Source organism: Lygodium microphyllum, chromosome 28, assembly GCF_053477565.2.
Source record: "Lygodium microphyllum isolate KBCC chromosome 28, Lygodium_microphyllum_v1.1.10, whole genome shotgun sequence".
Classification (NCBI taxonomy): Eukaryota; Viridiplantae; Streptophyta; class Polypodiopsida; order Schizaeales; family Lygodiaceae; genus Lygodium; species Lygodium microphyllum.
This window is the reverse complement of record NC_141162.1, coordinates 41,606,199-41,631,580: the sequence shown is the minus strand read 5'-3', so window position 1 is coordinate 41,631,580 and position 25,382 is coordinate 41,606,199. Positions and strand designations below refer to the sequence as shown.

Sequence of the window (25,382 nt, the reverse complement as noted above, 5' to 3'; positions counted from 1 at the left end):
CATTGGGCATTCATGGGCATGTGGCCCGTGTGCGTGGATTAGTGTTATGGCAAAACTCTTCTATGATGTCAGCTGACCTGGTCCTTCCGGATATTGCTGCTCCCTGGCTAGCGATTGTCGCTCTACACTAGCTGTTCCTTCTGTGTGATTTATTAGTACTGTTCCTGTAATTGGTTGTTCTGGTTGTTTTGAGAGCCTGCAAGCCTCATGTAAATATTAGACAGAGAGAGAGTGAGAGAGACAGAGTATGCTGACCTGATGGTCTAATGTAATAGAAAGTAAGAGATACAAAGAGAATGTTGACCTGATGGTCTGATGTAAATATTTACTACTAAATTCAATTATCTTCACGAAAAAAAAAAAGAGAGAGAGATTATCTTCAGGTACCAAGAAACATCTTGGCATGCAGAGTGACAGTAAAAACTAACTGTGGAAACTTGGGATTATCTTCAGGTACCAAGAAATGAAACATTTTGGGAGATAAGCACAAAATGTGGAGAATCAGGGTCCAAAGTTGTTGGCCAGAGAAATGCAGAGTCAATCTTGAGCATCCAAGGCAAAGACGAATTGACGGCAAGGTCTGATGTTACTCCTAGCAGATCTACGACTGCCTTGCCAAGCCCAGGTGGTGTCAAAATTCCTCTGTACAGTGTTGCACATGGTAGAGCAGGTGACAAAGGGAATGATATCAACTTTAGCCTTATACCACATTGTCCACAAGATCTTCCACGCCTTCAATCCATCATCACAAGAGAGTGGGTGAAAGAGACTATGAGGCCCTTGTTTACAGATTTAAAAGTTAGTTCAAGCCTAACTGGTCAGATTTCACCTGTGTCTCATTCTATTAGAGAAGATTCTCTGAACTGCTGTAACAAGGTGCCGATCCCTGACAAGGACATTGTTGTTGAAATATACGTGGTGCAAGGGATTCAAGCTTTAAACATTGTTGTGAGAGATGCATTGGATGGTGGAGTTAACTGTTCTCGGCGGATAGACCGCCATGGAAAGTCTTTGTCGGATCTTATTCTGAGCCAACTTGTCATTTTACCACCACATGAGCACTTGAATGGATAGAGGAACAGAAAAGGTGTAGATATTTTACTCTTTTTCTCCTACATTATCGTCTTTGCCTACACAGTAACACCTATGAATGAAATCATAAAGACCCACACCACATACAACTTGAATGCTTAATAACATGCACCCAAAATGTGACCTATTGCGCATGCTGTGTTCTCTTTTGATCGATAACATCTGAAGTTTCTGAATGGAACAATACCAAGGGCAATTTCTGAATAATTCTATGTTACACTTGAAGCCTCCTGACAAGGCTACTAGATTGGTTTAGCAACTTTTTTGAAGAAGCAAGTTTGTGATTTTAAGGTTCCAATATTAGCCTGTGCTTGTGGTTTGCAAGATTGCTACTGAATACTGGCAAAACCATGCGTGTACTTAATATTTGAGAATAAGGAAGTATCATATTGCATCATTCAAGTGAGTGCTTTTGTGAGTTGAGATGGTTTGTGTACTTCTAATGTAAAATCAATCGAGGAGAAAACCCCCTAAGGCAGAGCTGCAGAGGAAAACAAAAAGGTACAAGGACTGTTCTTGATGAGAATTCATGGAGCAACAACATGATAATCATATTCTCTGACTCCGCACCATTGCAATACTGTCTTTTCTTCTTTTTACAAAATAAAGTGTGGAAAAGTACAACCACGTACAAGTGGTCAGCAGTTAGCTGGAGCTCAATGCAAACCAACTCTACAATACAAGGCTTCTCAAGGTCTAATGGCTAGAAGACTACCCATAACTAATAAGTGCAAGCCATTATTGCTAGGGATTTACATTAGAGTAAGAAGACAAACTTATGAAACTGAAAGTGATTGATGCTGTGATTTCTTATTATAGTGACTATTATTTTGTATTTGTAAGTTTGCAGGTACTGTTTCATGTCTCTATAACTTATAATGATGGAGGTCTATGTATGTGATCAAGCACATGGTAGATTCTTCCGGGGAGGAAGCCATGGCAGAGGGGTATAACAACACCTGTCATTATCATCCCGTTGTATGAAAAGTGAAAACAAGGCTGTGGTAACCTGAGGTATTAATGAATAATTGTCAAAGCTCCTATTGATCTCGAGAGTCCCCCCAAAGTTGATCCCAACTGCCTTGGAGTGAGTAAATAGATGGATGACCAGATCTCAACCAGAGTGGCACCCTGTGAGACTCCCAATAAGCTCCCACACCTACTGCAACATAATCATGACAATCATTCATGCATCTCCACCTCAGCATAAATGACATCCCTAACTGAATAACTACTAGCAAAAAGATCCCCAGGGTAATACATCCAAGGTTAGAATCTACTTGGCAGAGGATCCTGTAGATGCTCTCCACACCAGTTGTGCCTGACACGATCAGAAATAGTGCTTTGGGGTCTCCATGCATTGCTGCAGGCAATGCTGGTGAACCCTAACCTACTACATTTGAATCGACCAACTACCCACTGCTAGGCACGCCGCGCCCCCCGGCGGCCCCCCCCCCCCCCCCGGCCACCAGCCAACACAAGTGCGAGTTCTGCCTTGGCCATCAGATAGGCATATCTTAAAAGTGTGTCTAAAGGGCTCTGTGATGTTGTGCTTTGCCCAGAGTCGGCTGCAGGGTAAGGGCCCAATTCATATTATGTTCATCAGCATAATATTGATTGGGCATCAATACATGCCTTTTGTCCATGCCATGTAAGTGAAGAAACTCTGACTAATGTAGCTAACCTTATTTTAAGGCCTCAAGTGGGATCTTTGTGCACGTAAGATGAAAGCATCAAGACGTGCATTCCAACACATAAGGTGAAGACCTTGAAGTGGACGTTCATGCTCGTAAGACAGGTATGCTACATACAGAGAATTGTGCCAACTCTCCACCACATTAGTTGCATGACACACTGTTTAGCTTTACCCACTATACTTTCATACAAAGCCTTTCTTTTTTTTGCTATTGATTATGCCAAGAGCTCCTCTATCCACAGCATCTTTATCTCAACTTAAAGCAATAAGCAATTATTGATATCGATCATTGCAAACTTTTTCTAGCATGTGTAGATGGATTGTTCGAGTGTTTGCATCCACAACTAAGGAAATCTAAAGGGGCTAAATTACATGCCACAATTTCTAACCCCTTAATACTATATTGTGAACCCAACATGAAAATACAAGAATATCAATCCCTTATGAAATTAACACTAGAGTAGCAACTCATATACTCTATAGAGTCTCTCTCGTGAACATGAGCATCTATTTTGAATCTAGCTTGTGTCTATCTTACTCTCTCTTTTCATCTATACACACATGGATCATGAGCATCTTGAGGTCAATGTTCTTCTTTAAGGTAATTTTTGGCTATTTAGACTAGAAATATGGATTGGCCATTTTTGAGTCCCCGAAATCATAATTTTGAAAATTTTTGCACAAACTTTGAGTTTTGATTGCCTAAAATTGCTATTTCTACAAAATAAATGTATAGATCTCTATAGACATCTATAAAAAGTATGAAGTAACATGCAATGAGGTACCTCTCATGTTAAGGACTTTATCACCAAGTCATGATCAATTTTTGTGAGAGGTGTTTGAAAAAAGAATAATTGTTTGAGCTATCATCCTCCATAGCCAAGCTTTGAGCTTATGAAGCATATCGGTTCAAAATCAGTAGTGGTATCGCAGCAATCAATCTTGTATACATCCCACTCATGCTTAATAGCATTTTTTTGTCATTAGAAATTTGATTTTTGTTATTAGTTTGGTTATTTATTCTCTCACCTCTCTCTCTTATCTCTTATCCTCTCATCTACCTCCTATCTATTATTCTCTTCTTTATTATGACTACCTTACTCTATCTACCACATATATATATCTCTATATATGTGTATAGCTAAGAGAGAGATTCCTTCTCTAGTTTGTTGCCAAAAACCCTCTTGAATTTATCTTCTCCTACATGTCACTTATCACTCCACATGCTTTGCTTATAGCTTACTAATTTGATATCTAGAGCACTCAGTGGAACAAAAAATGAGATCCAAATGTTAAAGTTTTTAAAATAGAAGAATAAGGAAATATAGATAGGAGATAATTGAGGATGCATACTTGGGATATGTAGCTCAATTAAGATTAGCATCAACTTTACATAGGACATCTCCAAAAATGGCAAAAAACATGCTTTCTTTAAGGAATGCATCAAAACAAGCCTCCCTTTCCCTCATATAAAACCCCTCTATGAGAAAAGAAAGCATCTCTTTCTTCGCTTGCAGTCAGTAGGCAATACCTTCATGAAAGATTGAGGGAGGTTCAAATGATACATCCCCATCTTAAAATCATATTCTCATCCTCAATGACATTTATCCTCTTATGATGTACCAAAGAGAGAGAGAGAGAGAGAGAGAGAGAGAGAGAGAATGTTAATTGCAATTGTGAAGGACAAAGTCAAAGCAAAGTTGAAGTCTTAAGTGTTGGAATTTATGTTTGGAAAAAGGATTAATTTTTCAAGCTTCATCATACGACTCTAAGCACTTTAGGCACATGTAACATATTCCATGGACATTATTCTTACTATTGTACTATTCTCTGAGACCTAACACACCCACAAATTCTCATAGAAGGATTTTACAACCTATAATGGATATGAGGGTTGTGGCTATGTACTCTAATTTGGAATTAGGCTATAGTAGATCCAATTAACCCAAGGTGAAATCATTAATAAAGAGAGTTACCCTATTCATGTATGCAAGGGTGAAAAAGTGAATGGACCACCCTATTTATTGGTGTGCAAATTTGAGAAACAACTCATCTTCCTATTCTTTGATGTTGTGCAATCATTGCTTGAGAGTGAGGAAGAGTGAGTGAGTAACCATTGCTTGAGAGTGAGTGAGAGTGTGCACAAAGCTCTACATCTTTCACTTTCCTTGTCTCCTTTCCATCTTGGTTAAAGGTTGACTTTGAGGTAATATGTGAGGAAGAGTTTGTGAAAGAGTGAGGAACTCAATGAGGCAAAACTTTCTACTACTACCTCCTCTTCTTCTCTTAAGTGTAGACATACTTGATATATATGTGAAGGAGTTGAGGTGTTTGCTTGTCAAAGCTAGTCTGATACTCTTTTTTTCTTATGGTACAAGAAAATGATGCATATTTGGTTTGGAGTTGAAGTGTGAGGCAACTAGGTGAGAGATACTTTATTTGAGGAGGTTGAAGCTCTTGTTAGAATAACAATTTTGTCTAATGTTACAATTGTTATGTGATTAGCCTAATATTTTGGTCTCCTTTTTAGGACTAAGGATGGAAGAAACCATCGAGATTCTCATACTCTTACTATCTGGCAGAAAAGGAGACTTATCCACTTGAGTGTGGGACGGAATAGTAAGGATTCAATCTCTTGTGCACACTAGTTGCTTACTTTAAAACACTCGTGACTAGTTTAAGAAGGCCGAATTGGTGAGACATTGGCTTGTTGGATTGGGATTGAGGAGATTGAATAAGTTAAATGATAAGAAAACTCGAAATACAAAATAAAACCTTTTTAAAAGCTTTAAAAACACAAGAAACACAAAATTGTAAAATTCAAACTCTTCTTATTGCCAAAATATGCATGTATGGTCATTGTTTTCATATTCTAGATAGGCATCAATAAGAGAAAAAGTAAGAAAGACTATGGTCCAAAGGGCATCTCTTGACTTTTGAGATTTCGAAGGCTAAAGACGAGCAAACCAAATTGAAACCATTACACATGACAGCCAAGGGGGTAAACATGGCTATCTAGGTTTATGTTTGTATTTGACTAGGCAAATGGTTTAGCCACATTGGAATAATCAAATGAGGAGGGATTCAGCTCATAATATAAGTGTGGGTTGGGGCAATAGAGGACTTATGGCCTTTGCACTCTCTTCTTACCTACCTCTAGATTCATTCTAGTGCTTGCCTCTTGATTATGTAATTCATCAAGAAGTTGGCTCCACCTAGTCTTCCTTCTTTTCAACATCTCTAAATTCTACTTTCATTCCACTATAGAGAGGAAGATATGCAATTCTAAAGGTATCAAAATTCATTCTTTTGAGGATTATCATAGTGTGATTGTCCTGATAGTACCAACTTTGGAGGGTTTCAATAGCATAAGTTATGAAGAACACTTTGTCTACTAGCTTCCAATGGGTTGCCAATTAAATAAATAGAAGGTTATCCATGCACCAAGAATCCCACATATCTTGTTATCGTGCATCCACGAACAAGTTTCAACTTTTTTCCTTATTATTCCTATGAATCTCCATTGACCATTACTCTTGAAGCTTCTTCACAATCTCCCACTTAATGATATCTAGAGATTCTTCAATGAAGGTCAAATCTTCCATCAATACTCATTCTATTTGTTTTTCTCATCAATTTTGTGAAAAACTTTTGGCTATAGTGTGGAAGCTTTCGCTCTACCGCCAAGACCCACGGACCGCTTATTGTTTTAAGCGTTCCAAGCGAGCTCTAATGGCTATCTCTCACCTAGCCGACGCGCCGTCGATCCTATGAGTGTAGTGAGCTTACCTTGATGCCGATATGAGTTGCCTCCTCTCTCACACACACCGGTAACTCCACGATCCTAGATGCAAGCTCAAGCATCCTCAAGCCTCCTCCACCTCCAAGCTCCATCCTCCATAGCCGCACGTGCAAGAAGAAAGAAGAGAAGAGAAGAAGAAAAGAGGAGATGGTGAAGAGCTTCACCCTCTTGATCCCTCACTCTCACACACTCACTCCCTCACACTCTCACACTCCCTCTCTCAAGAGCACACACAAGCAAGAAGATGAGAAGGAGAGAAGAAGAAGAAGACTCTTGTTACCACACATCAAAAGAATGAGCTTTCATTCACTTTTTGAACTTTATATACAAGCCCTAAAATCCCATGGGCACCCATCCCTTTTTTACATGACCGGCCATTGTGGCAAGGTCCTTTTTCCATTTCCCTCTTCTAGCCTTGTGCCTCTAGCCTACACCCATCTAATATTTTACAATTGGCACAGGAGGGAGCCTGGCGCTCTTTTACAAGAGTTTTCCGAGTTTTTTGAGGCGCCTTTTCATTTAAAGTTGCGCTTTTTGCCCCGGTTCATCTTTAGAGGCCGCCTCCGTGTCTTTGCTCTTTTTTCATCTTCCTTTTGCTTTTTTCTTCATTTTTCCACTATCTCGACTTGGGGTTAACATTACCCCCCCCCCCCCCCCTAGACGGGTGCCAATCTCATGGCACTTCGGTGTTGGGGTGGTGTAAGGGTGAGGGGCCACATGTAAACTCAGGTGCTTGTGGAAGCTTAAGAATGATGTTTGTAGGAGCAGCTAACTGGATGTCATGGGTTGACGAGGGCCTCCGAAGTTGGTGGTTTGGCGCTTTTGGGGTGCCTGAAGGAGAAGGTGCGGTGCTCTACCTAAGGGGAGTGTCTATCTTATTGTGTTAGTGTAGTGTGCTTGTGCTAGTGGAATGGGGAGGTGGGTCTAACCGCAGGAAAGCCTAGGTGATATCCCACTCTTGAGGACCCCATTGGTGCAAAGGGAGGTGCAATGCAAGTAGCTTAGGGTGACAGGTCTAACCATAGGCGAGTGTTACCTCCCTAGGTATGTCCTGCCCTTGATGGGCCCTAAGCGTGAAGTGGGGGAGCAAAAAGGGCTAGGGGGTTAGGAGCGGAGCCAGTCGACCAAAGCCACCGGGCACGCCTAACTTGAGGACCCCTAGGTGCAGTGATCGTACTTTAGTGGTTCTGCAAGTGAGTTTTTCTATCCATTCAGTGTGAAATGGCATTCGTGCTTTTCTTTTCATGTTGTTCTTTTCCTTGTCCTTACCTCGCTCTTCTCTTACTCTTTCTCTTCTTCTTTTTTTTTTGGTGTAATGAATGACAGCCAGGCCTAATCCTCTTCATCTGAATGAGGGGGGGAAGGAGAGCGGATGGATTTGCACAAAAATTGGTGGCTTTACATGTACCCTTTCACGTTCATGTGGACGTGGAGAGAGATGGTGGAGAGAAATGTGTGATTACACCTAGCAAATTGGCTATCACTCATGTCCTCTAGGAGAGCTAGGCAAAAGGAGGGGAGTAAGCTAGCTCTCATCATCAAGCATGCCATAGCGCAGCTATCAATAGCATTGGGATCAAAAAAGAGGGGGGGCAAGCCATTCTCCTGTGGTGCAGGATCTTGCTTGAGTAATAGCTTAAGAAGCCTAAGGTAATTACACATAGTTATAAAAGCGGGATCGGGACAAGAGGAGAATTCTGTGAGAAAGTGAGTCATGGAGTTGGTTAGGCTTCCTAAATCAAAAAGGAGGTTATTCTCGAAGGAGGTGGCATTGGAATTGTAGATGATGGGGAAGTCATGCCACCCATGGAAGGTGGCGACAAAATCCACAGCTACCCTACGAGGATACGCCATGAATGTGGGGTCATTCCTCTCGTAAGGTAGGGTGTTGCAAAATCCCATCCATGCGAGCATGTTGAAATTGCATATTCGCCTTCTCCAGAGGGATTGGCAGTTGTAGCCCCTTACAGTGTGCGGCACCTTGAACACTTTGTCTTGCCAAAACTCTGCTTCCTCCATGCCCCATAGAGTGGGGGACTTTACCCTGTCGTCCAGCCATTTTTTGGCCCAGTCGGCTGCCAGCCGCGATCATCTTCTCCATTACTTTGATTGGGCAGGACCCTTCTCAGGCTATTAGGCATAAGGAAGCTGAAAGAAAAAGGGCCCTTTTCGATTTCCTGCCGTTCCCAAATCACCAGCTCCGCGTGGAATTGCGTTGGGAGGTCATCGAGGCATGGTGGGAGGGATGCGGATTGCCGCACAACTGGCTTGGCCTGCAGCTGCCTTCTGGCTTCTTCCACCATTTTTTTCGTCGCTCCTTGAGCGTGGCTTGTCTGTCCAGGGGCGGGTCGAGTGGTTGCTGCTCCTGATCATGCGGTGAGGGGGGTTGTGGGATTACATATTCACTGAATCTGTCCATGTCGAACTCAAGGTGTGCTCCCTCTCCCTGCCGGTCTCCCTGCTGTGCTCCCTCTTCAAATCCTAGGGCGTCTATTTCTTGGGGGTGAGGCTGGCCAACAATAGGTATTTCTGTTGCTCATCCAAGCTCAGCATAACCTTCGCAGGTCAGGGTGGCATTTGCAGTCCTGCATATAGGGCTCTGCGTGCAATGTTGAGCTTCCTTTGTGCCACCTCCAACAACTCTCCCTCCTCTGGGCAAGTAGTGTCCATGATGGTGTCGAGGAAGGCTTCTTGTTGGGCACCGAAGGCCACCTGGGCAGCTTCTGCCTTACTCTCTGCAATGATCTTTTCCTTTTCTACCAGAGCAAGGCGCCGTGCCATTGTCTTCACCCTCTTTTCATTATGCACCGCCCACTCCTCTACTCTCTTGTTCATTTCCTCCATGCTCTCCCCTTGCTTCAGGGTCAGTATCATGAGCCTTTGCTCTTGGTCCTCCAATTCCCTGATCACCCTCTCCTGTTCTTCTTTTTTAGAGTTCAACTGATCGGTTAGGCGCTCAATCTCTTCTTGCTACTCCTCCATGTCCTGCTTTCTTTTCTCATCCCTGGCGTTGAGCTCAGCCATGAGCTCTTCAACTTTAGCAGTTTTTGCAATGAGCTCTTGATATTGCATTATCAGGAGCTTATGTTCTCTTTGCATCTTCACCAACTCCTGTGTTTCATTCTCGAGCTGCTGCCTCCAGTGCTCTTCCCTGTCATCCTTAGCCTTTATTTCCTGCTTGAGATCCGCGATCTCCCTTTACTGCATGTCTATCATCCTTGTTTTGTCAAGCTAGAAGGTGGCTATTGATTCCTTCTCAGCTGCCAACTCAACCACAGCTAGCTTTCGTTCCTCCTTAGCTTTCTCCAACTGAGAGAGTAGCTTGGCGACGTATTTGTCATAATTAGCTGGTGGTGTCATTGTTGGTTGGATGGGTGTTGTTGAGGCCTCCACCTTCTATCGTTTAGGATCTTGCCTAAACTCTGCGTCTATGGCCGGCCGCTTTTGCCCTGTAGCCGTAGTTTCAGTGCTCTTCCCCTAGGCTATCTCCTTGTTAATGAAGTACTGCATCCATGCCACAAAATTTGATACATCTGCACTGGTGAGGATGCTGGGGGTGATGGTGGTTGGCTCGGTGGGAGGCACCAATAGAGTAGGAATTAGGTGCATTGGGGCTTTGCCCTTGCCCGGCACAATATCCGGCACCTGTGTGCTTGAACCAGGCCCTTCTTCTCTATGTGGGCTCAAACTTCCCAGTTCATCTGCTCTGCTTTGTTGTTCGATGGACCGACATGTAGCGTCAGCCAGGTCCACTTCCTCCTTCCTTCTTAGTTCTTCCTCTTCTTCATCAGCCTTTCTTCGCCTTTCCTCTTCTGTTTTTCTCTACTCTTCCTTCTTTTTCTCTTTTTCTTCCTTTTCCTTTCTTTTTCTCTCCTCTGCCTCCTGTTTTGATGCCTTCTTAGCCTTCTATAATTCCTCCTTTTCCTTTTCTTCTTCCTGTTTTTTCTTCTTCTCCCTCTCCTTGGCCTCCCTAAGGGACTCTCTCTTGGCCTTCTCTAAGTCCTCTTTCTCTTTCATGCGGCCCTCGTCATCCTTTTTCTTCCTCTGAGTTGTCTTCTTTTTGGGTTTCTTGGTCGCCTTCCTGCTTTCCTGTTCTTCCCCTTCTTCATCTGTTTCAGTTCTATCGGTAGATTCTTCTCTGTCCTGGTGAGGGGGCGTCCTATCGGGCGTTTCTCCTTCTCCCTCCTCTGCATTTTGCATCTCTCTTACTGCCTCTTGAATGAGCGCAGTCAAGACACCTCCATACCCGATGTAAGAGGCCTTGGATGAAGCTTTCTTCCTTTCTGTAACCTTGGAGGCTGGAGACTCTCCACCTGCTGGCACACTTCCTAAAGCCAATGCTTTAGCTGCCTGGTCGATAGTTTTTCGTGCATACCTGTTCCAGTCAACTTCATCCAGAGTGTGGGCCGCTATGTTCTCCAGCACAGGCACACTGATTCGATGCATCAGGGAGTTGTAGCACTGGCCGGAGAAGAACACATGTACTAGTTTTGCTTGCAGCCTAGCTTCTGCGTTGGAAATGTCTTGGATGCTGATGCCGTCATTGGTGAGCACCTCCTCCCTTTTCATTTTCAACATAGCATAGACATCCTTCTTCTGTTTTCTCTCCGTCTTTGGCTCCAATCCCAACGCCTTCTTCACCAAGGCTGAATCTAGCGGACCTGCACCTGCTTGGCACTTTCTCCTCTACCCACCATCACTGTGCCGCATTCTTGGTCTGGATCTAGCGAACCTGCACCTGCTTGGCACTTTCTCCTCTACCCACCACCACCATGCCGCATTCTTGGTCTGGATCTAGCGGACCTGCACCTGCTTGGTACTTTCTCCTCTACCCACCGTCACTGTGCCTCATTCTTGGTCTAGGGTCGTATGATCTGAGGAACTCCACACACTTCAGGCGGTCCGGATCCTGTGAGAAATTTTCAAGGTACTTGGTGAGGTTACATTGCTCAACCACCCTCTTAGCTGCTTCCCCCCTAGCCACCACAGCTTCTATGTTGCGGATGGTTCGAAACTTAAGCTAGCTGAAGGCACGGTTTTCTAAGTAGATGCGATATTGCTCTCTTTCCTCGTGTGTGAACGGGAGTCAGTGGGCGCGGTCTTGCTGCGACATCTTTTGTTCCTATCATAAATCGTAATTTTCATTAGTGCTTGCGACATAATAATTTGCTGAAAAAGAAAAACTCTATGCTTTTGAATGAATTCATTAAGATCCAATGTAGATTCTCCTTTTCAGACTTTGACTTTTTGCCCTTTACTTCGAAATTTTCATGCCCTTTTCCTACCCTGTCCGTTTTTCATAATATATGTCTATGTGCTTCACTGACTTTGATTTGATTTACTGATTCTGATTTAATTCACCTTACCCCCTCCCCTTCCAGCTTGAGAAGGATCCTTCCTAGGATTTAGCATCAGAAGGTTAAGAGCTTTCGGCATGGAGGTGTAGGGGTTACTTGTGAAGGAGCCAAGTATAGAAATTGGGATTGTATTCCAAATGAGCTTCGCGGTCCAAATCAAAGGGCCGAATCCCCACGTACGTGATGTATGTGAGAACATCTATTAGGAAGTCACCAGAGTTAACATGGCTAGCAATGTGTAACTCTTCCTTAGTCAACAAGCGATCGAGGTAAGGGTGTCCTTTGATGTGCTCTTCTAAGGGTCGACCACAAAAGAGTGGTTAACACTCTATACGAGGTTGGCGCAACGTAAGTGGGGTCGTACTCTGCTATTTTGATAGCGCGGCACTACTCAGCGTTGGTCATTATTCGACATCCTTCAACTTCCCATTGCAACCTAAGAGTGTACCAATGCTTTAAGAACTGGGATTCCGTCGCAGCAAGTCTTGATAGCTTTGTAACTTCTTGTTCAGTGATGGCAGAAGTGGTTCACTGATCATACGACATGATGAGGCGTTGTTTGATTACTTGCTCTTGGAGATCTCACTACTGAGCAATTCAGCAGAGCAGAGGTAGCGGCTTTTGCGAACGCGAATTCAAACTTTTCCCAAGAACAAGGCATCGTTTGAACTTTGGTTGCAAAGGATTCGTCCAATAGGCCTAAGTCCAGTCGATCGTAGCTCAAAGCTAGCGACACAAAAGTGGCGTCCAGTCGCTTAATGCAATCCACCATGTCATCCCCTGTTTCTTCAGCTAAATTAGCTGCTAGTGTAAAAAAGGATTTCCTCTCGTAAGAGGGTCTAAGGCCTACGGGTGGTTGGGGTTTGATAGGACTTGAGCCTTTAGCAACAAAAAGTTGTGGTTGCGAGTGTTCTTGAGCTTGCGATTGGGTCGCTAGGACTATGGCTGGGTTAGGAGCAGCCTCGAGTAACGGCCTGCTGCTTTCAGGATGGATTTGGGAAGTCGGATCGACTTTGACAGGTGATGGCTCTTGTGATGGTGGCTATCGCTTGGGTCGATAAGCTTAGGCGACTCTCTTGGGTTCACGCATGGATGAACTTGATGGTTGCGGGTCAAGGAAGCTCTGCGGCTTGTGGTTTTCAAGTTTTACGATTTTTGGGATGATCAAGTTTGAGGCTGGCGTACAAATGATGCCTTTGGCCATGTGGGCCTTAGGTATCCATATCCAAGCATTGCCCTCATAGTAGCCTTGTGCGTGCAAGAGGGCTTTGGGAACCCATCTTTGATTGATTACGCGTCTATACCTGTAACTGTATCTGGGCCTCCTAGGTTTAGAGTTTCTGGTTTGATAAGGGTAGGAGTGTCGACTCCTAGGCAGCTGTTGCGGCTGTTTAGGCATCCACTGAAGGTGAGGCTGTTGGGCCTTAGCTTTGGGTGCTATGGGTTGTGGTTTATGAAATTCAGGGAGTGGCGGCCGCGCACTACCCCCCTCCTTAGACTTGACTACATATGTTTCTATCGGTGGCTTTGTGGCGCGGGATGAGGTTGCGCAGCCCTTACTAAAAGCTGTAACAATGTGAACGTTGCCGATTGCGAGGTGGATGTGCTGCGACTCATAATCAACATTGCAGTGAGCCTGCTTTTTGAAAGTTCTGCCCCAGCAGCAACTCCGTGCCCGCGTCTTTAGTGTCTAGCAACACGTAAAAAATCAGTGGTACAATTACAGGCTCGATAGAGACGGCGGCTTTGCACTTGCCCAGAAGTGCATATGAGTGGGCCCCATATGGGCTTAATTTGGTAGTGGTGGGTTGAAGTCGTGGTTTGCCAAGTTGGATCCAATGATCGTGAGTTAAGACATTGAAGTCTACTCCCTCATCGATCAGGGCATTAAAAGTGCATGTTTGGTTGGCAGTGACTGTAATATGGAGGTATGCGGGCTGTACGGCTTCCTCATTCTCATCGTCGATTTCAATGATTGTGGCTACTCGTACTTTGGTAGGCGGTTCTAACATCGGTGGCTCATGCAAAGGATGCTTAGGAGGGTAGTATTTCTTGACACAACTGCCATTGAAGAAGCCTATTCCTGCACCGTCTAGGGTCTCAAGTTTGACATTGCTTGTTCGGCTGATTGCACGAACTTTGAAGGGTCCAAGACCTCTAAATTTCATTTTTTGCTTATGCCCCTTAACTGAGTAGAGGAGCACTAAGTCACCCTGTTCGAACTCGCGTTGCTTGATGTGCTGGTCAAACTAGCTCTTGCATTGGGCTTTTTCACAGATCAGCACATGGGTGGCTAGAAGACGAGTCTCCGAGAGGCGTTCGAGTTCAACCAAGCGTTGTGTCCATGCCTCCTTCCCTTCCCATCGTTCTTGAAGTGTTATTCTCGGGCTAGGAACAAATAATTCTAATGGTAGAATCACTTCAATTCCATATGTTAGCCTAAAGGGGGTTTGACCAACAGCCGTTTTATAAGCTGTGCGGTAAGCCCACAAAGCTGCCATCAACTTGTTATCCCAGTTGCTACGTGAAACAAAGACAACCTTGGTCAGGACATTGACAAGAATCTTATTCGTTGATTCGGCCTGACCGTTTGCTTGAGAGTAGTATGGCGAGGATTTGCGATGGATGATGAGGAAGGTGGATAGGAGATGCGCGATCACTTCATTGATGAAGTGTGTGCCTTGGTCACTAATCAGTTCGATGGGGTAGCCGAATCGTGAAATCACTTGCTTCCATAAGAACTTAGCAGTCGTTCTAGTATCGTTTTTTCGTATTGCTCTCGCTTCTGCCCATTTCTTTTTCGAAGGGTTGTCAAGCAATAACTGGGGTTAATTCCATTTGATCCTTGCGAATCAGAACCTTCGTCCGCTGGCACTCATCACAGTGCTTAACAAATTGTGCTGCATCGCGGAAAAGCGTGGGCCACCACAGTTGAGACTGCAGCACCTTTCGTGCTATCGTATTCCAGCTAAAGTGCCCTCCAGCAATGCCGTTGTGTGCCTTTGAGAGCACATCGTGCATCTCATGCTCGCAAACACATATGTGCGGCAATCCATCTTGCCCCAGCCTGTAGAGTTGGCCTGCAATCAGCTGATAGGGCTGGATCTTAAGGATCAATCGCCTAAGTCGGGCTTTTTCTATCGGTCAGTCAAGCAGTCCATGCTCAAGCACTTGGACTATGCCATCTGCCCAATATAGCGTTAGATCAGCCTTAAATAGATCTCTCTCGCTGGAAAGGTTAAACAAATGGGCATTAGGTAATTCATCAACAATACCTTCTCCAGCGACTTCTCTGGTGGGAATGCGTGACATGTGATCAGCCATGTAATGGCGTTTTCCCTTCTGTACCACCACGGAGAAGTCAAACTCTAAAAGCAAAAGGAGCCATCGAGCTATGCGTCCTGTAGCGCAAGGTTTGTTTACTAGATAAAGCAAGGCTTGATGGTCCACGAAGAAGATAAAGGGAGTGGCCAAAAGATAATGCCGGAATTTCTTCACAGCGAATACCATGGCTAATCCCTCTCTTTCCGTCGTTGAGTAGTTCATTTCCATCTCAGTGAGTTATCTGCTAGCAAAGCTCACTGGATAGTCTAAATTTTATTTGCCAGGTTGGCACAACACTGCCCCCACGGCAAACTTAGAAGCATCGATATGCACGTGGAAAGTAATGGTCCAATCTGGGGCTCATAGGATTGGTCCTGTGGTTAGAGCCTTCTTCAACTCTTCGTATGCCCGTTGGCATACTTCGGTCCATTCGAAGACAATAAGCAGCTTGTACAAGGGTCTGGCGATCAACGCATAATTCAGTACAAACCACCGATAGTATCCAGTATGGCCTAGAAAGCATTGAACTCCCTTATAGTTGTTTGGGGGTGGAAGGTCAACAATAACCCTGACCTTCTAGAAGTCAGTGGAAATGCCGTTCTTCGATAGCACATGCCCTAGGATGCATCCATGCTTCACCCAAAACTGGCACTTTAAGGGGTTCAAGGAGAGACAATATAATCGACACCGCTCGAAGAGTGCTCGGAGTTTGTCTAGGTGTTTGATCCAGGTCGAGTGGACACAGAGGTCGTCGACAAAGACTTCTAACTCCTTGCGAAGCATGTCCTTAAAGATGGTGCACATGAGGCATTGGAAAGTGGCAAGGGCATTAGTCAACTTGAAGGGCATGACTATGTAAGCAAAGACGCCCCACTCAGTGGTGAAGGCAGTCTTATGCCTGTCCGTAGGATGCACTTGCACCTGGTTGTACCCTGAGAAGCCGTCCAGAAAACTATAGGCTTCCTTGCCTACCACTCTCTCAAGCATGTCCTTGGTGTACGGCAACGGATAGTTGTCCCTCTTGGTAGCAGTGTTCACCTTCTTGTAATTGATGCACACTCGGATTTTTCCATTCTTCTTCATCACGATGACTATGGGTGATACCCAATCTGTGTGCTCAATTTTGTAAATGAATCTCACTCTCATCAGCTTATCAATCTCTTCTTTGACAGCATGAGCGTGTTTTGGATTCATAGGATACGGTCGCTGCTTGACCGGCGTTGCGTCTAGCATCATGGATATGTTGTGAGTCACAACACTCGGATCTACCCCCTTAAGCTCTTCTAAGGACCAGGCGAACACATCTATGTACTCTTGCAAGAGAGCGACAAGACTCGTTTCTTCTTCATTAGTCAAGTCATCGGCAATGAAGACTGGTCGGGGTGTTTTCCCTTCCTGGGCTAGGTCCACCTCCTTGACCTTGGCTGGTCCCTCGATTGGTTCGCTCGTCTGCACTTGACGTTTGGCACCTAACAGAACTATTACCCTATCCCCTTTTTTGAATTTCGTAAATCGTTTAGGGAGGTCCTACGGTTTTCGTTGTTCTTCCATTCGTGTATCCCTGGGTTGATTTGCCTTTTCCTACCTTAATCGTCTGTGCCTCAGGTGGACGAGTAGGTCCCCCTTGGTGCGTCTGGTTGTGGGCGGCCTAGGGATTTCTGGATCACTATCCGAACTAACCTCCGATTCAGAGTCGGACCCTTCGTCTTCGCTAGAAGAGGTGGTCTCTTCTGGTGGGCGCAGTTCAGATGGTGATTCAGTCCTAAGTACTGATGTCGTTCTTGGCTGGGCTAGGCCTGCTTGCTCAAGGTCTATGGCTCCTACGTGTTCCAACTAGGCACGATCACATTCCATGCACATGACCCCTCGCTCCATCCTGAAGATACTCTTTTTCTGCGGCTTGGAGTCTGCTCGTATTTGCTCTATTTCTTGTCCTTCAGTGTCGTATTCCACGGTATCTACCTCACCCTCACTTTCATCACTGAACGATTGGCAGTCTTCGTATTCGTCATTAGAATCCTCTTCATCAAACTGCTCGTCGTCTCCTAGGGCTTGGTATATTTCCTGTCGTTGGTCAGGAACTAGGGCCCAGTTATACATGAGGTTTAAGTCATGCACTCTGGTCCATTGCCACTTGGATTCATCTAAGAGATCCTGGAATGGTTTGAAATTTGCAGCTGGATTGCCAGCTAGCTTGTCCGTTAGGTATTCCAGTATCTCCTGGAGTTCCCTTTTGTTGGTTGGGACTTGGAAGTTGATGGGCTTCGGTTTCCCACAAAGGCTTCCTGCCATCATGCAGATTGGTACGGAGAGTGTGTCGTTAGCCTTGCCGATTGTTTTGATGGCTTGCTCATATGCCTCATGATCTGAGAACGACAGGTCGATTGTAGCGAGGACGTGCATCCAATCTCGCTCATCCTCTGAGCATGGGATATACTTGGTCAAGGGCCCATAGGACTTCTTGACTTGAGCATTACCCTTGAGCATAGCGGAGATGGCATCTAAGTCGACTAGTGAGGTCTTCCAGGTGTCCATCTCTACTCTCACGGCGTCCGTCCTATTGCCAAGGAAGATCAAGCCGTTACCCCAATCTTCGATGACTCTAGCGTTGCGCATCCAGGGTCGGCCTAATAGGATGTCGTAGTCCACTCCCTTCATGACTATAAAGTCAATGGAGAACTAGACACCTGCGATCTTCACTGGCCAATTCTTAAGCACCCCGAATGGCTTGACTCTCATACCATTTGCTAGTGTGACACTAAACCTAGCAGTCTCAATAAGTGGGTTTCCCCAAGTCTGAAGCACTGCATGGCTAAGCACACTAACCCCAGCTCCCATGTCTACGATTCCCTTTCTCATTGTCTCACCTAGGGCTACAACCGGTAAGACTGCATGCATCTCGGAACCTTCCCAGAAGGCATTGACGTGTAAGGATTTAGGCATAGAGTGCAGCGTCAAACTCGGTATTTGCATCTCTGCGTCATGGTCATGAGAGTTTGCCGTGACCTGCTCTCATGACCCTTCAACCCAATACTTAAGATCTTGCCATAGGGTTTTCCATAGGGTGGGATGTTGCCTAAGCAGATCTACAAGGCTAAGTGTTACAGGGGTAGTCACCAACGTGATTGTTGGGTGCTCATCTCTCTCCTAACCTGGATTGTCCTGGCCAATGGCTGTGACTGATCTGCGGCCCTGTAGCATCAAGGCTTGGCCTTAGCGGCACTGCTTATTGTGCAGTTGCTTCTCCCGACTTTGGTTGGAGCAGGTGAGACCGGCATGCTTATGCTGGAGAGATCATCGATCTCGTCCTCTATGATGGGCTCCGCATCTTTTAGATGCTCTTGAGCTTCCTTCACCCATTCCTTCACCTTTTCTATGGCCTCTAATTGTCACTTCCGATACGGGTATTCCCCTACCTTAGCACTTCCCTTTGCGGTCGTCTTAGGGGCTGAAGTCTCTGCCTTTGTGGCGTCAGAGACCTTCTTTCCAGCAGGCAAAGTTGTAGCACTCTCCGGTTTTTAGTGCGATTTTAGCTTCCGACCTCTTCCTTCTCCGTCTACGGCTCTTCTTTCCTATCGAGGCTGCATCGAGATTGCTAGGTCCTGGCAAAGAGATTCCGGCCTGCTTCATTTGGGCACAGGTCATGACCCGCAATGGGATAGGTGTGGCCTCCCCATCGAGGTTCTCGACACCAAATAGCCCCAATGGGATAGATGGCACGTTGGCTGAACTAGAAGATGGCTTTCACTTTAGGCAATCAACGAAGAGATGAGTGATTCCGCACTCTGCACATCTTCGATCAACCTTGTCCCTGTTTTGCTGCTCCCTTTCAGGGTAGCGTGACGAGACATGTCCTGGGTGACCACAAGTCCAACAAATGATTGGATCCTGCGTCTGCCCTCCTGGCCTCTACCTCGCCCTCTTCCCAACACCATCACCAGCATTGGTCAATAATCCATAAGGACTACATTGCCCTCGTCGTCATGCGAGACATAAGGGTATACGTAGGTTTCTTCTTCAGTTGGTTCTTCCACGTAGTGGACAGGAGCGTCATTCGGTGGATGGGTTACATAAGGACCAGGCGGTCTAGGAATGCCTGTAGGATTTATTTCCATCCTAGGAACAGCCGGCTTAATGTCGTTAGGCGCCGGGAGGGCCAATGGGGCTCCCCTTCCAAAAAATGGCTACGGCATGTTCGCTAGGTAAGGCTGGCGGTATGGCTGTGAGTATGGAAGTCTTCTTGGCAATCTACAATGCACGACATCATGACCGAACCTACCGCAGTTAGCGCAAGGTCTTGACCTAGGGTCTTGACACTCGGCTGGCCAAGTGGTTTCCACCACAATACACGCATTGGACGTGTGAACGCGTTGGTCGTCTCAACATGTCTTGCAACTTGGTTAATTCCATCTTAACGTCAGCCAAGTGTTGGTTCGGTCTCGGTGGTTTTCCCCTTATCTTGGGATGATGGGACTGATCGCTTACTCATGGTTAACGCTCTCTCTAAATTTCGTGAGTTGGTTTGCTCAGAGTTCGCGAGCTCCTAGAGCTTCATTCCTTCAGTTGATTGTCAACTCGGATGGCTTCCTCAAAGACCGTAGCTAGTGCATCCCATCTGCAAGCTCAAGTTGCCTGCCAAAGCCTTATATAGTTCCTCGTTCGCTGATGAATACAGTTGATACTACTCTTTCAATCGGCCGCTCTCCAGTAGGGATTCTCTTGAAGAGACTCCTCATGTGGGTCATGTGATCGCGAATGTCCTCCTTCTCTTTCTACTTGACGTTCATCAAGCGTACTAGTAGATTATCGGAGTATCCAAGCTCGGCAAATCTCTTAATAAAGAGATCCTTGAGGCCATCGAAGTTGGCTCGCTCTGCAGTATCTAAGCTCGTATACCATGTCCTATCCTTGTTGCCCAAGCAAAGCCCGAACGCTTGAGAGCGTTGAGTTAGGTTGTTGAGGCCGTTGGCTTCGCAAACTTGCTCGAACTACTCAATAAAGCTGTATGGATCAGGGTTGGTACTTATCGAGTTACTTGGCAACAATAGGGATTTTAAGCTGGCTCTTTGAGCCCTACTTTGCTCCTAATCCTGTGAGCAGCGATATCGCTAGTGCCGTGGCACTTTGCTCTGTAGCCGTGTTATCGAGCAGCCACTTCATGAGAAGCTCCCTCAGTGTTAAGTCTCCTTCTAGTGCTCTCTCATGGTCCGTTCGATTTCTGCCAGCCAGGTTCAGCACCCGTTGCACCTCTCGCAACTCCATGCTTTGCCTTTGGCTCCTAGCCTGCTGATCCCTATTGTATTTAGCTATACTTTGCAATGCTTTGCGGGCTAGCTTTCTCTCCTCTTCTACATCTGCGATAATAGCGTATGTTGTCCTGTCACGGTGCTCATACCGGGCATGAGCATCGTAACTGCTGACCAGCTTGCTGAATAACATCTGGAAAGACTCCTAAGTCAAATTCCTCATTAGATCTGCGGTCTGTACTTTCTTCTGCCATTGTCGAGTTCTCGTACTCCACCAAGCTATCCATCAAGTTCACTAGACTTGTCAAATCCACTTCGTCGGTGCCCCTTGCTTGGTCCTACTTTGCGCGTTGATGGTTTGTCTATGTCTTGGGTCCTCTCCTACTGGTGGGTTCCTTGAGTGGTTTATCTGGGTGAGTTCCTTCAGTTATTGAATACAATCCTCAATTTATGGCCATTCAATGTGTGTGTCTTTTCCTGTGCACTTGTGCTCAATCACGCTTTCAGTTTCCTTAAGTGTACTTCAAGTGCGGAAATTCAGGGTGAGTGCAGCAACCAATTTCTAAGCATCTTATGCACTCTCGCGTTGTTTTGGGCCCGATAGGCTTGTTGGTCAATTCTTTCGCCGTCTTGGCAGGGTTTAGGGTTTCTCTAATATATTGCCTCGTCCATTTTTTGTTCAATTAGGCTTTACAACTCAGCGGTTTGCATCTAAGTCTCTGGGTCTCACAACTGCCTACTTCTAGCTGCTAAGCGACTGTGCCCTACGATTTTGCCTATTCCATGTGCCAAAATCAAGTTCTGAGCATCTTAAGGACTTTCGATAGTTTGCATTGCTGAGTTCTAGCTGGGTCAGGTCAATTTTTTGAAAATTTGTTAAAAATCTACACTTGGCCCAACTGGTCCGAATTGCAGAGTCCGAGTGGGTCACTCGGACGGGCCGAGGCACAAGGCCGAGGGCCGAATCCCTAACTCAAACAGAGCAAACTCGAACGAGGTGACTCGGACAGAGCAGACCCGGACGAGGTTACTCGAACGGGGCCGAGGGCGGCCGAGGGTCGAATGTTGAACTCGGATGGGTCGAGGGCCGAATTATTGGCTCGGACGGGCCGAATCAATAGGCTCGGATGGTTTGACTCGGACGGGCCGAATGGTTTGGGCCAAATAATGGACTCGGACGGGTCGAGGGCCAATTTGGATTTCGGACCGAGTGGGCCAAATGGTAAGGGGCCGAGGGCCGATTCTGGGACTCGGCCCAGAAAAGGCCACTCGGACGCGCCTAGTGCAGCGGCGCGATGACAGCGAAGGGACGATTTTAGTCGATTCGTGCGATTTAGGCAATCATAGTAAGCAATAACCTCCAGATCCTATCTAGGGGGATAGGGGAAGGGATTCATATACCTGAATTGAGCGGTAGGCTCGTCGATGGTGCGATAGAATCGAATCGTGGGATGGCTCTCTCTCTCTCTCTCTCTCTCTCTCTCTCTCTCTCTCTCTCTCTCTCTCTCTCTCTCTCTCTCTCTCTCTCTCTCTCTCTCTCTCTCTCTCTCTCTCTCTCTCTCTCTCTCTCTCTCTCTCTCTCAAATGGTCACAAATGAGCTCTCCCTTGGCCTCTTGGCTCTTATACCCCTTCCCAGGTATGGTGTTGGTGCCCCCAATCACTCACTTGCCGATCTTAGGCATCACAAGCGAGCTTTTTGCCATTTTTGCACGATTTTTGCCATGTTTTGCACCCTGCTTTGCAACAGTAAACCCTACCCTTCTCCGGTGCGATTTCCTAATCATAGCCTACTCTAAATGCAACAAGAATCGAAAGCAAAGAACTGAACTAATTTCTTCATGTTTCCCAATCATCAAACAAACAAAATATACCAAAATACTTACTTGTTTCAAAGATCAAAAACACCCAAACTTCCTACCTATCTCAAGCTCCATTTCGGGGATGAATCCCTTACTTCGATGCTTGATATGAGGCGCGCAAGTGCTCAAGCTTGAATCCGTTGGTCCCGGCAGAACCAGAATGTGGGAGCTTTCGCTCTACTGCCAAGACCCACGGACCGCTTATTGTTTCAAGTGTTCCAAGCGAGCTCTAATGGCTATCTCTCACTTAGCCGATGTGTCAACGATCCTATGAGTGTAGTGAGCTTACATTGATGCCGATATGAGTTGCCTCCTCTCTCACACACGCCGATAGCTCCACGATCCTAGATGCAAGCTCATGCATCCTCAAGCCTCCTCCACCTCCAAGCTCCATCCATAACCGCGCACGCAAGAAGAGAGAAGAGAAGAGAAGAGAAGAAAAAGAGGAGATGGTGAAGAGCTTTACCCTCTTGATCCCTCACTCTCACACACTCACTCCCTCACACTCTCACACTTCCTCTCTCAAGAGCACACACAAGCAAGAAGATGAGAAGGAGAGAAGAAGAAGAAGACTCTTGTTACCACACATCAAAAGAATGAGCTTTCATTCACTTTTTGAACTTTATATACAAGCCCTAAAATCCCATAGGCACCCATTCCTTTTTTACATGATCGGCCATTGTGGCAAGGTCCTTTTTCCGTTTCCCTCTTCTAGCCTTGTGCCTCTAGCCTACATCCATCTAATATTTTACAATTGGCACCGGAGGGAGCCTGGTGCTCTTTTACAAGAGTTTTTTGAGTTTTTTGAGGCGCCTTTTCATTTAAAGTTGCGCTTTTTGCCCTAGTTCATCTTTACAGGCCGCCTGCGTGTCTTTGCTCTTTTTCTATCTTCCTTTTGCTTTTTTTTAAATTTTTCTGCCATCTCGACTTGGGGTTAACATATAGTGATCCAACTTTCTATAGCTTTAGAAGACAATGGGATTAGTCTATCACCTAAAGCCCACATTAGGATAGTGACATGTTTCTGCTATCAAGGAGGAATGTACCATAAGAGAAATATAAATATCATATAATCTTCATAGATGACCATACGAGGAATATAAGTATTTTGTAACCTTCATTGATGACCATATGAGATTTTCAACCTCTATTGGTGCTTGTTTTCCCTAGCTACACACCAAAAACGTGGAGCCCCAAGAGGAACACCAAGAAAACAGAGAAATGACTATAAGAAAATCTATCTTGTCTCACCAACAAGCGTGCTCTTCATACTTTAATCAACCACAAGAAAAAAAAGAATGCCAAGAACAATCAATCTTCACATAGCATCATATAGTGAACCTCTCACAAATTTATCATTAAAAAAATTCACCATATTCTTCATAAAAATCACCAAAAATCGTAAGAACACAAAGTAATAATTAAATTTGAATGGAATTCATCACATAGTATTCATATTTCATCATATTTATAGTCTTCATAGTCTCTCTCTCAATCTCTCTCATATAGATACAATGTTTGTTCATAGAAATTGACTATCTCTTATACACTATCTCTCTTGCACATGCTTTCTCTCAATAGTACATAAGAATAGAAAATAATCATACTCAATAGTCCTCTCTTGGTTGTGGATATACCTCCCAAGTGTTATATCTAATATGAAGGATCGCCAATGACACTACAATAACCTCTCAAGGCTCACTACTATCACTATTACTTTAGTCTTCACTTCAAGTCTTCAACATCTGCTTTCTTTGATTCTTAGAACTCTTTTTCGCTAATATTATTCCATTACCAAGATTAGAAAACCCTCCCAAGCTAAACATCCATCAAATAGAACACTCATAGGAGCATACAGAAGACAACAGAAGATTCACAAAAGCTCAATAAAAGGTCAACAAGAAGTACAAAAAACCATTCAGCTCCCAATCCAAACCATTAAAAACTATCCAAGTCGCTCCTAGTCATTCTCCAAACCACTCATTGACAATCATAACCTCTCAAACAAAAAGAAAACAAATCAAAACAGAAGCAAAACAAAGCCATCAGAACCAAACAAGTACACCAGATAACCAAATAGCACATCATAACTCAATCAAAAACCATCATGAGCTTCTCAAACTTACTCAACCTATTCCAACATACTCCAAAATACTTCCAAACCATCTAAAAACTAATCAATCAATCACAAAATAAAATAAAAATCACCCAAATTTTCAACAAAAATATACTAAAAATACGATCATTTCAACATTAACATACATCCCCACACTTAGCCAAGAGAGCGTTCTCCCGACCTTGGAAATAGAATAATAAAAACCATAACAACCAATCACGCCAATCATCAGCTCTAATTCTATCCAAGCCACAAATTAACTTAAGTCTGAAGATATATATGAAAGGAAAACCATAACCCAATATTAACCAATCCTTTAACTTAGCAAAAGATAATCCAACAAACTATTGAAAGATATAATAGCTTTTCTTTTTCATCTACACCAAATCCATAGCTTTATTTTCAATTAGCATCTAGCTTTGATCATCTTCAACTCCAACTTCATCTCTTCATGATAAGGAGCTAATCATCAGTCCTTTTTTTAAGTTTTTATGATTTTTTCGAAATTTGTTTCAAAGGTGTTTTGAATTTTTAAAGATTTGTATGTGTTTTCACGTTTTTATTTGAAATTTTAAAAAAAACATGTGTTTTTAAAATTGGATATTGGTGGGAAAAAGATGGGTACCCAAACTACTACGTGTGAATAGGAACTCCGAGCTCTACAGCATGGACCAAACGAGACACGCGTCCTCATGCGTGAGTAGTAATCACAAAAATCCACTTGCACGCATGCAAAACCCGTCACACGAACTATCACAAGCCAAGAACACAAGAAATAATCCACAAGAACCACCGCAAACATGCAAACACTAATCAGCACAAGGGATGGTGAAGGGGTGTCGGCAACAGGAGAGTGTCACGAACATGTGGGGGGGGGAGGGGGGGGAGA

General features: G+C 44.8%; 1 protein-coding gene across 2 annotated transcripts in view; it reads left to right on the top strand.

Moving 5' to 3' along the window:
* The window catches only part of LOC148011396 (propionyl-CoA carboxylase), a 126,642-nt gene extending 125,509 nt beyond the window's left edge, over positions 1-1,133 (top strand). For both annotated transcript variants that reach the window (XM_087670613.1, XM_087670612.1), the window contains one exon: positions 454-1,133. In XM_087670613.1, coding sequence (XP_087526739.1) covers positions 454-1,074 — 621 coding nt within the window. In that variant the 3' untranslated portion in view covers positions 1,075-1,133. The remainder of the gene's footprint in view (positions 1-453) is intronic.
* The last annotated feature ends 24,249 nt before the right edge of the window (positions 1,134-25,382 follow it).